General features: G+C 39.3%; 1 protein-coding gene across 1 annotated transcript; it reads right to left on the reverse strand.

Moving 5' to 3' along the window:
* Positions 1-2469: 2469 nt before the first annotated feature.
* On the reverse strand, positions 2470-12757 carry gprin3b (GPRIN family member 3b). Its single transcript, XM_007561961.2, has 2 exons — positions 12017-12757; positions 2470-5020 (listed from the first exon to the last, which is right to left on the reverse strand). Exon 2 carries the CDS (start codon positions 4942-4944, stop codon positions 3025-3027), a length of 1920 nt encoding a protein of 639 aa, XP_007562023.1. The 5' UTR covers positions 4945-5020; positions 12017-12757; the 3' UTR covers positions 2470-3024.
* Between the last annotated feature and the right edge of the window lie 2352 nt (positions 12758-15109).

The raw sequence follows: 15109 nt of genomic DNA on the forward strand, positions 1-15109 counted from the left end.
CCAGTCATTGTCAGATCTTCCTGTTTCCTGCAACGCAGTTATTAATGTTTGCCTTCAATAACTTTTTAAAACAAACATTTAATGAGACATTCACATGGCAGCAATTCTCTTTATTGCAGAATTGAAAAGCAGAATTGGAGCCTCCTGCACAACCAACAAGGATGCAGCAAATGGTTTCTGGATGGTAAGTCAACAACAAAACACTTGTCTTTTCCAGCAGTCATTGTACAGCGGTAAAACCAGTTGACCAAACGTGCTTGAGCTCAGCTTGGGTTGCTAGGTGACAGGCTGGACTTGGTTGGGGTTGTTAGGTACCAGCACAGTCTGACTTAACAATTGGGAGGTTTTTGAAACGGCTCACTGTCCAGGCACCATAAAACATTAACCTATTGCCATAAAACAGCTGGGCATTTTTTTTAGGCACAAAAATGCCTATTTTGCACATTTTGTACAAAAATGTACAAAATGTGATTTTTGCATAATAGGTTTCCTTTAATACACCTCAGAAGACTATAGCAAAAGCTGCAAAAGCCTTTCATGCTCCGGATGATTCTTTATGTGTGTCGGCTTCATGTAGTGTGACAGTACTCAAACAGTTTTTTCTACTCAAAGGCACACAGCTAAAGTTTCAGTCCTCTTGTCACTGAAGCAGTTCTTCCTCTCTGCTGTCCTCATACCAAATAAGATGGAGTGAAGAAAAACTGAGAGACGGCTAATTAAAGCAAGAGTGAAAGACACAGGCTTAAGGCTGGTGCCTGCCATGACAGGAAAGGGTGAAGCTGATGTGTGAAGTAGAAAATGACCTCTGCAGGAGGAGGAATTAACTTAAATATGAGGCTGATATTCATATTTAAGGACTCAACAGTTCGCTGTCCTTCTCGCAGTCTTCACTGAGCACTATGAAAAGAGAAAGAGTTCAATGCTTACAACTTGAGGAGACAGGTATAAGCGCAACTTTAGAGCTTGACTGTGTCCTCTGATCCCGAAGAATCAAAGACAAACAGGACCTGGGATTAGACACTTCAGACTTACACATTGTGACATTTCACAGCACCACTGCAGATACAGAGGACTTTTTTTGGTCCTGCTTTCACGTCCAGACGTTAACGTGAAGTGACATGCTTGTTAAGACAGCAGCAGAAGTCGCCCAGAATCAGTGTTAAACACCAACCAGGATAGTACATTTACAATGAATGGCGTTATCTATGTGAACCCAAACAAAGTTTGTCACAAAAATAGCAAAAGCTACCACAAGAGTCAACAGGAATTTCATTAACTGTTCATGTTTGGTCTTAAAGCTGCACTGAGGAAGGCATTTTCAAAAAAATGTTGAAACCTCTGACTCACTGATAACCAATAGTAGCAAAGTCAGCTGCTTGGTTTTAGAGCATTTGGGGTAGAAAAACAATGCAACTCCAGTCTTTACCGGACCGAAGCAGATAAAATTTGGTTAACAACAGCAATGAAACCTTCATAAAAGCACATTGCTCAAGGCATTTTTAAATGGTTACAAGAAAATTAGGCTGTTTGGAAATAACACAGGTCCGTGCAAGCATGCCTCTTAACAAATACTGTTCTTTTGTTGGTGTTGACATTTATTTCTGCAGCTCTATCTACAAAAATCTGAAACGTCTCTCTCATGTCTTCTATGGACGGCTTTTATCATTCCTGCTGCTCCTCAGGGAATTTTACGTGGATCAGACTGAAATATTGGCCTAATTTTATGTTCTGCTGTTACTCCAACATCCACACCTACCTTTGCCACTTACACCTTATTGAATGCCAGACAGAGTAGATGCTGGAAGAGGTTACCTCCAGAAAAAAATGACATATATGTCATGTAAATGGCAAGCAGAAGCAGAGATTGGAATGCTTTAGTTTTTATGTTTTTTATAGAAGAATGACCGAGCTTTCCAACACATTGAAATAATTTTTGTCCTAGACGTGTTGAGAACATTTCCACAGATTTCCAGTAAATTTTTAGTTTAGTACTTTAAGTAGTTAGACACCCATAACCAGCTAAAAGCCAAGCTTTGATGTGCCTAATTAGAGAACTGAGATTGTTTATTTGACTTTTTCCACACGATTGTATAATTTGTTTAGACTTTTTTTTTTAAAGAACTTAACCAAAAAGTTATACATGAATAAATAAAATATCAACTATAAAGTTTTAGTGAAAGCTGCTTACATCAATTTCTTAAATATTGTAGGATTAGTTTGTTTGCTGCCCATTGATTGAACTAATAAAAACGTTACTACTCTTGCATGCTTGGGTCATTTAAAGATCAGAACCAGAAATGTCTTTGGTAAGAAAAATAAACCAAATTGAGTTTAAAGGTTTTTGTTATGGAACCAAGTTTTTCCTAGTTTAATAAACCCTTTCCCCATAAGAGTAGACATATTAATCACAACAGCATTGGTTCTATTGGAGACCAAAGTTTATATCAGAAAAAAAATGTTAAAGTCATCTTAGTTTTAGATTATTTTAATAGAAATCCAAGGAACAACAGAGATTAAACATAACGTTTATGTGTGTATACAGTGCTTTCCTTTTTTGCCACCACAGGTGAAAAATACATGAATACATGTCACAAAATCTCCCACACACCTTGAAAACATTTACCAAGTCCAACAAAGGAGATATCAGCTCAATATATTTGCACAAATGTTCTCTGACGGTAGATGATACTTTATGATTGGAGTGAACTTTAAGACATAAAGCATTTGAAGCTAAGATACATGCCTTTAACTATAGCTTTTAAAAAGTGTTTTCTCTCTTCTTACATTCTATTTCTAGAAAATAGGTGTTTATTTTATGATTCTATATCCTACGTTGTTTGTTCACAAATGTCACAAATATTCGGACTCTTTTTTATGCTACAACATTCCAGTATACTCACATATAAGGATCGGCGACCCGTTAATGTTTCACTTGGCATCGCAGTTCTGACAAATGGAGGACAAACACCGTGACCTCCAGAAAAAGAAAGGAGTCTCACACTGGCCACCATGGGGGGTGCAGGGCTAGTCGAGGACGGCGGAGGGAGGGGGACGCACGCAGCAGTTGGGCCGCCTGACATTTTGCAGCATTGACCTGAAAATGTTCTGCTGCCTCCTTTTGTTCTTTTTCCCACGCTGCGGCGAATCAACGCCGGAGATGGATTTTCGGAAGGAAGTCTGAGCAATCAGCTTCCTCTCCTGCTCCCTGATTTTGCACTGCAGGTGGCTCTGAATGGCAAAACCAAGCGACTCCGGGTCCACAGACGCCCCGTAGACCTCCCACGTCATCCCCTGTTCGTCCCAGACAACGTCGTGGACGCTCTTATCCTTCTGCATCCCCGACTGATCGTCCTCCTCGTCGTTCTTCTCTGGCTTTATCCCCTGCTCAGCTGAATTTGTTCCCGACTTTGATGCTGCGTTAGCTGTCGTGGTGGCTGGCGGACCCTGAGAAAACACAGCATTGTTTCTGTCAGCAGAAGCGCTGGCTGTCTCTGGGGAGGGAGCTTTAGCGGTGGAGGATATTTCAACTCCACTTGCCACTGTGTCCTTCTTGTTGCTGTGTTCGATGTTGATTTGATAAACTGGCTGAATGCTGCTCAGAGCTGATCCAGGTTCCTTGGGCTTGGCTCCTAACCTGGAGTCAAGCTTTTGGGCCACAGTTGTTGAGCACAAACCTGCAGCTTGATTGGGACACATCTCCGCCTCGACGGTGAGTCTCTCTGAGGTGGAGAGGGAAGTTGTGTAGATCTGATAGGAACCCACGGCTTCATTAACTGGGAAAACAACAGCTAGACTCTGCGCCTCTTCCCTGGGGACTCCACTGCCAGCGAAGGGCAGCAGACTCGGACTTGTACCCACAGCTTTGCTGGAAGTCTCTGCTACGGCCTGGACCTCCATATCATGACACTGCTTGGCGGTCGAAGCGAATGAGGTCATAGTGGAGGCCTCCTTGAACTGCGTGCTGAGCTGCTCTCCTGTGCAGACAGCTGTGTCAGTTTGGCTGGTTTCCTCAGACACCTGCCCACACGTTGGCTTGCTTTTTGCAGCCTGGGGCACACCAGATGAATCCTTCTGTGAAGATTCAGGGTGATGTTTATTGGAGGAGACCTGTGTTGCCTTTACTACTGGGAAATCCCTCTCTGAATGTGATGAACATATATTTGTAACTGTAGTGTGGGTTTCTGCTCCTTTACCTGCTGGTGGAGGCTTAGTATAGGTAACAGTTTCCATCCTGTGCTCAGGTTTTCGTGAGTTATCTGGTTCTTGGATTTTCTGTAATGATGTGGTAGATTTGTTTTGTGGAGCCTTAACATCCTGTTGAGGTGAAGGCACTGCTTTTTGTGACTGACTGGTGCTGCAGAGATTTTTATTTGTATTTTTATCACTGGTCTCTTGTGCTGTGGGTTTGGTTGAAGGTGCCATCTGGACAGGCGCTGCCTCTGAAGGACTCGTCTCTTTTGCAATGCGTGCGTCGATCTTTGATGCTGCGGTTGCAGTCGGTAAACCAGCGGCACACGTATCCTTTCCATGAGACGTTTTTATGTTAGCATTCGAGTCTCTGTGGTCAGTTTTTGTCTCGCTTCCAGCTTGACCTGTTAATGACAGGTTAGCAGAGTGCTGCTCACCAGCTGTCCCGGGTTCAGATTGTGTCTGCTTCCCATTGCTGCCTGCAGGCATGTCTGCCACCGCACTGCTAACTGCTTCACCGCCCTTATATGACGAGGATTTATGGATGTGTGGGACAGGGTTGGCAGTGGCACCTGACACAGGCGGGTTATCCTGCTGCTTAGAAGATGTGAGGGCGGCGTTTGGACAAACCTGAGAGAGTTTGAGGTGCGACTCGTCACCCCAGTTGGCATTAGACTCCTTGTTGGCCAGTGGGTCTGCCACAGCCAGCTGAGGCACCATCTGGACTGTCACTGTCCTTTTAGGATTAGTTCCCATTCCGAATTCACAGTTTGGATCTTCAGATATTGTTGTACTCCAAAAATGTGGGCAGACAGAACCTTTATGCAGCTCCCTAAAAGAAGAGGGTAGAAGAATAGAAGTGGCTTTACTTTAAATATACACTTATCAATTCATCACCGAGATTTTTTTTTGGATTAGACCTGCATGACACACTTTGTCAAATCGATTTCTCACTTTTTGTAAATTGCAAAAATAGCTTGTTAGAGTGAAAGCATGAGAACAATCTATACTGTCCTCATTTTTACAGATGTTTTGAACTCAAAGAATAAAAAAAGATGCACAATTAGACTTTTACTTTGTAATTTTGTATTAGACACTTTTACTGTTTGAAAAGTACAATGCATTAGACTTTTCATTAGACTTTTCAAACCGTAAAGCCACGGTTTTCTTAGACCTTCTTGTTTAGATTTAGATAAATAGCAGTGTGTAACTTTTATTTCAAAAAATATATCTTTTGTACATATTTGTTAAAACTATCACCATGTTGTGATAATATAATAAGAGATAATCTGTGAAAAAAGTCCAGCTTCTCTGACTTCCCCGAATTGACCTGGTGTCATCTGAGAAAGTACACAACCAATCAGAAACAACCAATCAGAGCCAGGAGGAGAGTCTTAGTGCTGTCAATCATTCTTGTGTATGTGCTGCACAGACACTCCCCCTTTCTCTCTGCTATGCTTCAACTGGTTCACCACAATGGAGCCTGCTATGAATGCTCAGGCCAGTTATAATGGCCACTGACCATTATCGCATTTAGCAGCACGTACTTGATTTTGATTGACAGCACTTACACCCACCTCCTGGTTCTGATTGGTTGTTTTTGACTGGGAGCTGTTCATTTCTTCAGACAACAATAGTAGCTCATGGAAGGAGGAGAAACTTGATCTTTTCACAGATTATATTGTGACAATATAGTGAGTTTTAACAAATATATTAAAAAAACATTTTTCGTAAAAGTTGTGTACTGTTGCTTTAAAGTGAGAGTTTTCCAGGTTTTTTTGTATTTGTCATTCTCACTATCAGTGAGACCTGATTAAGAAAAAATTACTTATTTGAACACAAGTAATTGGTGCATCACTGAAAACAGATCAGATTATTCAGATCAAATAAAATTTGCTTTATAGACTGCAGTTACAAACTGTCACTCTACGTTAAGCTTCAGCTGCTCTGTCTTTTGTATTTGTGTTTTTGCTGCTGTCTCCACACCATGCATCACAGCAGGTCCTACTAGCATCTTGTAAACCTTCCCTTCTCTCTTGCAACTATCCAGTCACAAATCACTCCTGACACTCATCTCCTTCCACTCCATCTTGCCTGCAGTCTCTTCTTCTCCTCCCTTGAGCAAAACCTGTTGCTTTGATTGGTTGACCTCAGATACTTACTAAAGTACGTCTCCTCATTGTTGCTTCACTGTTGCACCTGTCTGCTTCTCATTCTCACATGCCTTCTGTCTTGCTTCTGCTAACTTACATTCCTTCACCCTACATACAGCACATTGTTCTCTCCAGGCTCTTTACTTTTAATGCATATCGTAACATTGTCTGCAAACGTGATATCCTTCGGGACTCCACTGTTTCCCTCCTTCGATTTAACGACACCTTTCCACTGTCTTACTGTCTTTGTATGGGTCATACTCCATCTTCACATACGTCTTTGCCTCTGTTCTTCTCTTGGCATCCTATCTTTTCTCTGGATCCTCAAAGACACAATATAACACCTTCTGACAACACTTTCAAAGTGAATGTCATAAATAAGTTGGTATTTCCCTGCAAGAAATGATTTTCACTTCAAAAATTCTTTCCCAAATCCTAACTTAGTCTCGATCAAGAGATACTAAGACATATAAATGTTGAACAGAGACTAAGTACAAATTCAGTTTGATTTAATGTTTATTACTGAGGTTTTAGACTTTTTTGATCACTTAACAATTACAAAAATCATAAATCTTTATATTTACAAATTATGTAATGCAAAGTAGTTTAGGTATGATATTCCTGAACAACTCTCTCTGAGGTAACAGGGATGTGATGATTCAATCAGCTCACAGAATGAGACAATGCAAGGTCACAACAAAAGGTTAGATCTCAGCAATATCATGAGGAAAAGAAAGAAGCTGTGTTTTTTATTTATATATACAGCAAATAATTCACAAATCAAAAACTGTATTAAAATGTTTACCTATTTTAGGATACTTTGAGTCTAAAGTGCTCCTAATGCATCTTAGAAAAACAAACAAATAAAAAACAAATGAAATAAAAGCACACAGAAAATGCTAACTGTGTTTTCACAAGTAAAACAAATGTTTCATCAATCTCAACCTTCTCTGACCAGAGTATAATTTCCAATCCAGGTTTGAAAATAAACAATTATCTGTCCAGTTAGATTTCTGAACAACAAATGATCAAAGACATTCCAGACAAAATGAAAAAGAAGCTAACTTTAGCATCTGAATTCTCAGTGTTTACAAATGAACTGAATCATGTCTGTCAACTTCTCTTTCTGTCAGCTGAATACTCAAATTGCTGCCGGATTTAAAAGCGCTGTCAGCTTCGAAGTTGCTTTTGTTTCCAAGTGTTGTCAGACTCCAGGAAACTCAAGAATAATTTTCTTTTTCTTTTCTTCAAATTAAAGCCACCACCACAAAGTCATCACAACATCGCTTCTCTATTAACCCTTTAACAATATTTTTACCAGCGTTGCACTGACACACATCTCGTATAATGAGCTTAAAGTTGCACAGTTCACCAGGTGTTTGCTAGTTGCTGCTGGCTAGTCTGAAGGATCTGAGCTGGGGAGTAAAGAGAGACGGATGTTGTCTGAGGTGGATGTTCAGAAGGTTGGAAACTTCAGCCTAGCGGAGGAGTTGCATCTCGAAGGTGGGGCTAAGTCCACCCAGGTGTTTTGCACAGCTGAACGGTTGTCATGGAGATGAAAGGATTTCTCAAACATGCATGGAAGACTCAAGGCAACACTCTATGTATATTTTTGATGAGGGAACAACATCATAACATGATGCAAAGCTAAAAAAAAAAAACGTACTACCCCTGTGAAGCACACAACTTCCTATGTCAACAAAGTTACATTCTGAAAGCAGCTGCAGACTTGAACTTGCCAACCAACACTGTGGGATATGTGCCTCGACATGTCTTTGCACTCCTAATGGATGGCATGTAGATCTCTGCGGACCTGACCTTGTGGAAGAACAGCACTAGGATCAGGAAACAGGCCCAGCAAACACTGCTCTCTCCTGGTAGCATCCTCGCAGCATACTACAGAGCTGTGGTTCTGATACTACAGAGCTGTGGTTCTGATACTACAGAGCTGTGGTTCTGATACTACAGAGCTGTGGTTCTGATACTACAGAGCTGTGGCTCTGATACTACAGAGCTGTGGCAGAGAGTATGTTGACATAATGCAGATGGTGGTGCGAACAATCAAAGTAGCTTTAGGCTCTCCCTTTGGGTGCATTTTTTTTGTGAATTATGTAAACATACAGTGATCCACACCAGTATGCAGACAGATTTATTGAGGATACTCCTCTTTGACAGCAGCTCTGCCTTCAACATCATCACTCCAGACATACTGGTTATTAGCCTTCTCCTGGATAAGACTAACTAGCAAATTTCCCTCAGACTGTGAAAGTCAGGATCCACCTCTTTCCCTCCGGTAGACTCAGAACTAACTCTCCCCAGGGCTGGGTTCTAGGCCCCCTGCCTTGTTCTTTATAGGCACATGACTGCACTCCTGCTTACACTTGTTAAACTGTAGACCAATTTTAATGTAATCTCACCTCTTCACAATAAAGCAAAAATTTTATTGATGGGTAAAACCTAGTTTGGACAACTGTGTGGTTTTAGAAATAAATCGGACTACTTTGGTCGCACTGATGAACTTTAAAAAGCACAGTAGTGATACAGAAAGAAATGCAAATACAGTTTCAGTTTTTTTATCCATAAAATAACTGATCACAAACTACATTTGTGTAAATTACATAGATATAGAGACAGAGGAAGTGCACAAGAAGACTGACTGAGTTGCTGAATGTGTGTTGTGGGGTTCCTCAGGGTTTGATACTTGGTCAACATTTCTTTTTATGTATACAATAATTTGTGTTTAGTTTCTAAGTTGTAGACATAATTTAAATTTCTGTCTGTAAAGGAAAAAAAATCTGAAATGTCCCGTCACCACGGATAAATCAAAATAAAGCTGAAATTTATATTGTTAGGTAAACCAAGGAATCGCTGCCAATATAGGATTTACTTTGAGAAAATCTGAGAAAATTCTTATAAAACAAATACAAACTTTATGATCATATTACCAAAGAAAGCTATGCAAACTGCAGCTATTAAATTTTACCATTAATCCATAAACCCATTAACTATTCAGTGGTTATGCACATTTATATATTTGGAGAAATAACAAAAATTATGCTCAAAGTGAAGAATAATCAGTTACTGCCTGGTACCTAGAAAGCGTTTAAAATGAGAAAAAAGAATGAACTCAGTGTTCAGAAAAAAATTTAATGTGATCATATATGTTTAACAGCATAGTTGTAGAAGTAGCGTTAGGTTAGTTCTGATTTGTTCTTTTTGTTAAATTTTGGTTTATGGGTTTTAAAGACTTAAAGAGGAGCAGCAAAAACAAATGAGGTGGATTAGCAGTTCTTGTTAATAACTGATACTGACATACAGGAAATGTTCTTCTGGTATAGATCATCAGATTATCATACAGCAACAGTCTTCTGACAGAGGCCTTTTCAGATTTGCTGTAAGACTGACTGCTACTGGAGATCTTCACTGCCCACAGGATCACTGTCCACAACAACTCTGAAAATATTTGGACAAAATGAGATCTGACAATATTTAATTTCCCTCAGTGATAAAGTATTTCAATTAAACACTGTATCTATTATTCTGATTATGTAAAACTGTGCTATGTAGAATGTTTTATACACATTTTAAATAAAATATGTATAAAAATGTCAAAATCATACAATGTTAATATAAATTTTGAGTTTATTTGAAAGAGTATTTATCACATATGCTTTGTGCATTTTATCTTGTTAACTCTTATTGCTACATAAGCTTTAGGTTCAGCCTAAACCTCTTTGGTTTGTTTTGACCTTCAGTTTGTATGTTGCTAAACTGAAAAAACACACGTACATTTTCTTGGTGCATTTTGGCGCCTTTGTACGAACTAAAAATTGCTCAAACACCTACATCTCTTTAAGACCACAGTGCACTTATCTTCTGATGACTTCCAGCAGGATAAACCACCACGCCATGGTGAAGGTTAAATAATTAACGTTTTATCAACTTCCTTGAACATGACAATGAATTCACTGTACTGTGGTGACCTACACACACACTCTGTCTCAGTCCAAATGAGCCAGCACCTTTGGGACGCGGTTAAACAAAACATTCTCACTCTGGATGTGTTGCTGACATCTGCAGTAGGGCTAAAACGATTAAACGGATTAATCGTGATTAATGAATTATTAAAATAATTGTAAACTAATTTATTAGTCAATTAATCATTAATTGGAGTATATAGACTTGACATTTGCTGAAATAACAATGCAGTCATTAAACCAAAAATGTATAAAAATATTTGTATTTAAGATTAAAAAAAAGTCCAACGCAGTATTGATAAGTTGAGCAGAAAGAGCTGAGGTTTTCACATGTTGAAATACTTTTTTAGCTGCAGTTGCATCCTTTGCTGTAAATGATGAAGAGTTCACTAAGCACAACATTTTATTGCATTGTAGGCAATTAATTGTTCATTTTCTTATTGAAAAAAGAAATCGAACTTTCTGTTTATTTTTACCTTTTCGTGTATTTCTAATATTAATAACATAAGTTTAAGTGGTCAATTGAAAAATCTGCAGAAAGTGCCATTTTTATCCAGTTAATCAATTAATCATCAGAATGATTAGTAGAATAATCGATTCCTAAAATAATCATTAGCTGTAATCTGCAGTAATAATGTGACGCATCATGCTAAAATGGAAACCTCTGAGGAAAGTTTATGATACCTTGGAAGCTATTATGTGTCATACAAGAGCGACCTGCAGAGGACAGTGAGGGGAGCTGGGAAAATCATTCAAAGATCCTCTGAGTTCCTCTCTGTTCCAGGATCTGTTTCTAAGCTGGTTTTAATATTTCTTTTTCCCACTTGAATCTGTTAAAGATCCCAGATGACTTCGGCGTCCTGTTGGATGCTGCTGGTCATACAACAAAATGGCAATAAACTTAATTTTAAGAGGGCATTCATTTATTCTGACCCATTTGCTTTCACAGCACTTTGCAAGGACATCTAATCAGCAGCAAGCTGTGTTTACATCGTCTTTTGTTCAGTAAAGGGATTCATGTAAATTGACTGCCTTGACCTGTGGTGCCTCATATTTCTCCAAGTGTTGATGAAGGTCTTTCATCGTTCTGCTCAACATGTGAAAGCACCATTCTGCAAACAAAGTGCCATCAGAAACAGATAAAATCATATATGTTGTATTTGCATTGAGTGCATGCATGCCTTAGTAGGTAGTACAGTAAGTTTTTTTTATTATAATGTTAACCTCAGCTTTTGACCATAGCCATCGTTTTATATGTGTATTGTAATGATTATATGTCATACAGCCTGTCTCTATGAGCACTTGGTTGTTATCAGCATAATTAAAACAGAAACAGTTGGTTGGTGGTTTGGGTCATGGACAGGTTTGGCCCATCTGTGTGTGTTTGCTCTGCCACAATGAATCCGTCTGTCAGTCCTCAAAGCGCAAATGTTTATAGAGACCGTATCCTGGCTGTAATCCTCGCTGGTTACGGGTTTTTTTAATCATCTATGGAGCAGTTTGCAAATGACACGAAACAAAAACGGGACTGCAAAGCAGTCTGCATTCAAGCGATGCACTCGACCTATTCAGGCCAATTAAGATCTGTGTCATGCACCGGAGCTCCTTGTCTCTGAGATTTGCAGCGCTGATCTGACCTTGCAGACATCTGCGAATAATTAACATTCTGATCATAAGGAAAAAACGAGGTCGCTTTACCTTGATGTCCCGTGCGATCGGGTGCCGTTTGCGCGCCGCTGTTCGTGAGATGAAGCAAAACCCCGGGAATGAATATGGAAAATTCACCCCAGTGTCGGTGACACCAAGCCACGCCTTCCTCCAGTCTCAGAGGTATTGATCTTCCGCGGCCGAGCAGCGCCAAATCCGAGCCCGGAGTGGACCGACTGACCGTGCGCAATGAGTCACCGTTGGCTGACCGACGGACGCCGCTTCCCAGCTCTTTGTTACAAACTGAGGAGCGTTCATGAAGCTGCCCGCTTTGCAGCAGCATCCCAGCCAGACTGAGCCGTGCCAGGCAGCATGATGAAGGGATGAATGGGAGATGGGATGCAGCATCCTATCTGTGGCCGCCGCAGGCGATCACAGGAGGAGGGTCACTTATTGCGCTGCAAATGTATTACTTTAAGGTCCTGCCGCTGCTGCTGCCTCCTGAGGAAGGCGATCATTTTCCAGGAGCACAGAAAGGTTATTTCATCAGCGCCCGTTTCTGTCCTGCACAGATGGGTTCGTGAATGAACATTCAATCTGAAGCGGCGCTTTTGACTCAGTTGAAATGTTTTAAAATTAGATTATTTGCTGGTTTTTCATTTTCTGTGGCCGGTGTGGACGTCGGAATAAACGACTTTATAAGGGGGCAGAGGCGCTCCCAGAAAGTTTTGAAGATGAGGGCAAATAATAATTCAGCAGTGGTAAACCAAAACCAAAGGGTCTGGAGTTTTACTTATGCATGCTGGTGTGTCCAAAAGTGATATTTAGGTCTTATTTAAAATAAATCCCGATTTTCTTTAGGAATTTTTGAACAAATAAATATTTGTAAGTTCAGGTTTCCACATATAACAAAAAAATAAATAAAAATAAAAATCTGCTTTAATATGTTAGAAAATGCTTTCTTAGCCCCATAAAATTGTTATTCTAGTACTTTAACTCTGTTAAGGGAACTGAGGATAGGATCCTGGAATAATTTGAGAAAGGATTGACATAAAAAAACCTGATGTGAAAAAACAAACAGATAAATAGACATGCAAATCATTAAAACTTGTCATTCATCCTAATTCCATTAATAAAAAAATATAAAAGACTGACTGGCTAGTTGTTGGTGGCAAGGGAAGTGGCACTGATGGAAAATTAAGCTTTTGTGTTATTAGATATAGAGTTGGCCTAAATAAAAAGAAAAGTAATAAATAAAATACTAAAGGTTTAAAGAAATGCTTTTTTTATCATTCGTTTTTTTGTGTTCTGCACCTAATTACCAAAAGACATCATGAACCCTTCTAGAACTTAGCAGTTCTGTGTTTGCAATACCTGAGATACTGGCTGGACACCAGTGTGGTATGCCCCACATTGTCTGTCAGAAATTAACAAAATAATCACAAATGCGGGCAAGAGAGAGTCAGAGGTGGATGCAAAATATTTCATGTCAAATAGAAACTTACAATTGGATCAAATGAAGTACATAAAACTTAAAAAAAACATAAACAAAGCAGGAACATGGAGGGAAGCTGACGCATAGCTGAGCAGATGAACCTGCAGAACAGATATAAGAATAGCTCAAAACCGAAGAAGACAGGAAAACTCAGAAGCATGAAGCTAACAGGAAGTAAAGAGAAAATAGAAACTCAGAAGCATAACTACTCAACAGATTAAACAAAGTCCAACACATGACAATCGCAATTTTGTGTACTTTTAAAGATTTATTTGAACTTTTTGCTTGGTGCTTGATTATACAGCATGTAACTACTGTGAATTTTAATGACAGTAAACAATAACTGGTGCAGACATTAGCAGTTATCTGGACTCTTTTCAGATTCAAACAGGATCAAAAGCTTACTGCCCCCACAATCATATTTGGATATCTTTCTTTGCAAGTTGCATCTTCTGCTGTCAGATTTTTGGAGCCATCAAGTAACTTCTTGCTTGGAAATTTGACCTCTCTGCTAACAGAATTGGTAGAGATCCCTGACACTGCTGCATCTCTACTCTCTCTGAAGCTTTTTCTGGATAAATAAAGGCAGTAAAATCTAGTAGTTTAATGTTTACTTTATCTATTGCAGTGTTCTTAGGTCTAAAAACTTCTCCTTGACACTCTAAAAAAAAAACTAAAAAAAAACATGTTTTTGACTGTGTGGCTGAAATTGCTAATTAATGTGTTGTCCTTGCACAATCTAATTCATTTAATTTCAATTGTCAAATTTCTAAAAAATCTGACACATTCATACAGAAAATAGTTTTAGTGCAAAGCAATGAAAGGTGTTTAAGACATGAAACCATCTGTTTATTTTTTCAAACACTTGCTGCTTTCACATTTGCAGTGAACGGGTGTACACAGCCCACTTATTATGCAGTAGTAGAATGGGACCGTTTATGAATCCTCTGATATTTGCTAATGCGCTGCAGTTGACCTGCTCTTCTCCGCCTCTCACTACTTGATTCATTCTCCACAGGGCAGCAGTTGGTTGAGTTCAGGCATTAATTTCAGACTGCTTTCTGCCTCTGATATGGAGAAAATACACATGCAAATTTCGTTGTAGATGTTTGGATCATTTAAATCTCTCTCTCTGATTCCTCTTTAGCTCAAGTTTCTTATTATGTTATTGTGGAAAGATTAAAAGTGGCTCCACTTCTCTGGGTAGTAAGATTTACTCTTCTGTAATATTTCACAGCGTTGGAGCATAAGAGGGAAATCTTTGACCACTAATTCTGTAGATTCTCCAGATTTCTGGGTTTCCAATAAGATTTAGATCTAGAGATGAAGAAGGTTGACATTTAAGTTATAATTTTTGGTTTATTATCCCACTCAAAGAATTAATGACCAAAAATTACCAGGTTACTAACAGATCCATCAGATTTTGACTTCAAATTATCTGGTAGTCCAAAGAATTCATGAAGCCATACACTGCGACAAGGTTTCCTGGGCTTTTAAATGAGAAACGAGCCCACAGCATCACAGATCCACCACCATACTTAACAGTAGAAACAAAGTACACTCTCACATGTGTTTGCAAAAAGCTCAGTCTTTGTCTTATCTAACCAAAACATAAAAATCCCTCCACAGTTCTAGATTCAGGAAAGTAA

This window comes from Poecilia formosa, unplaced genomic scaffold (assembly GCF_000485575.1).
Source record: "Poecilia formosa unplaced genomic scaffold, Poecilia_formosa-5.1.2 Scaffold132, whole genome shotgun sequence".
Taxonomy (NCBI): domain Eukaryota; kingdom Metazoa; phylum Chordata; class Actinopteri; order Cyprinodontiformes; family Poeciliidae; genus Poecilia; species Poecilia formosa.

Bases quoted from the DNA above. Each gene is read 5' to 3' on its own strand.
- gprin3b (XM_007561961.2), bottom strand. From the start codon at position 4,944: ATGGGAACTAATCCTAAAAGGACAGTGACAGTCCAGATGGTGCCTCAG.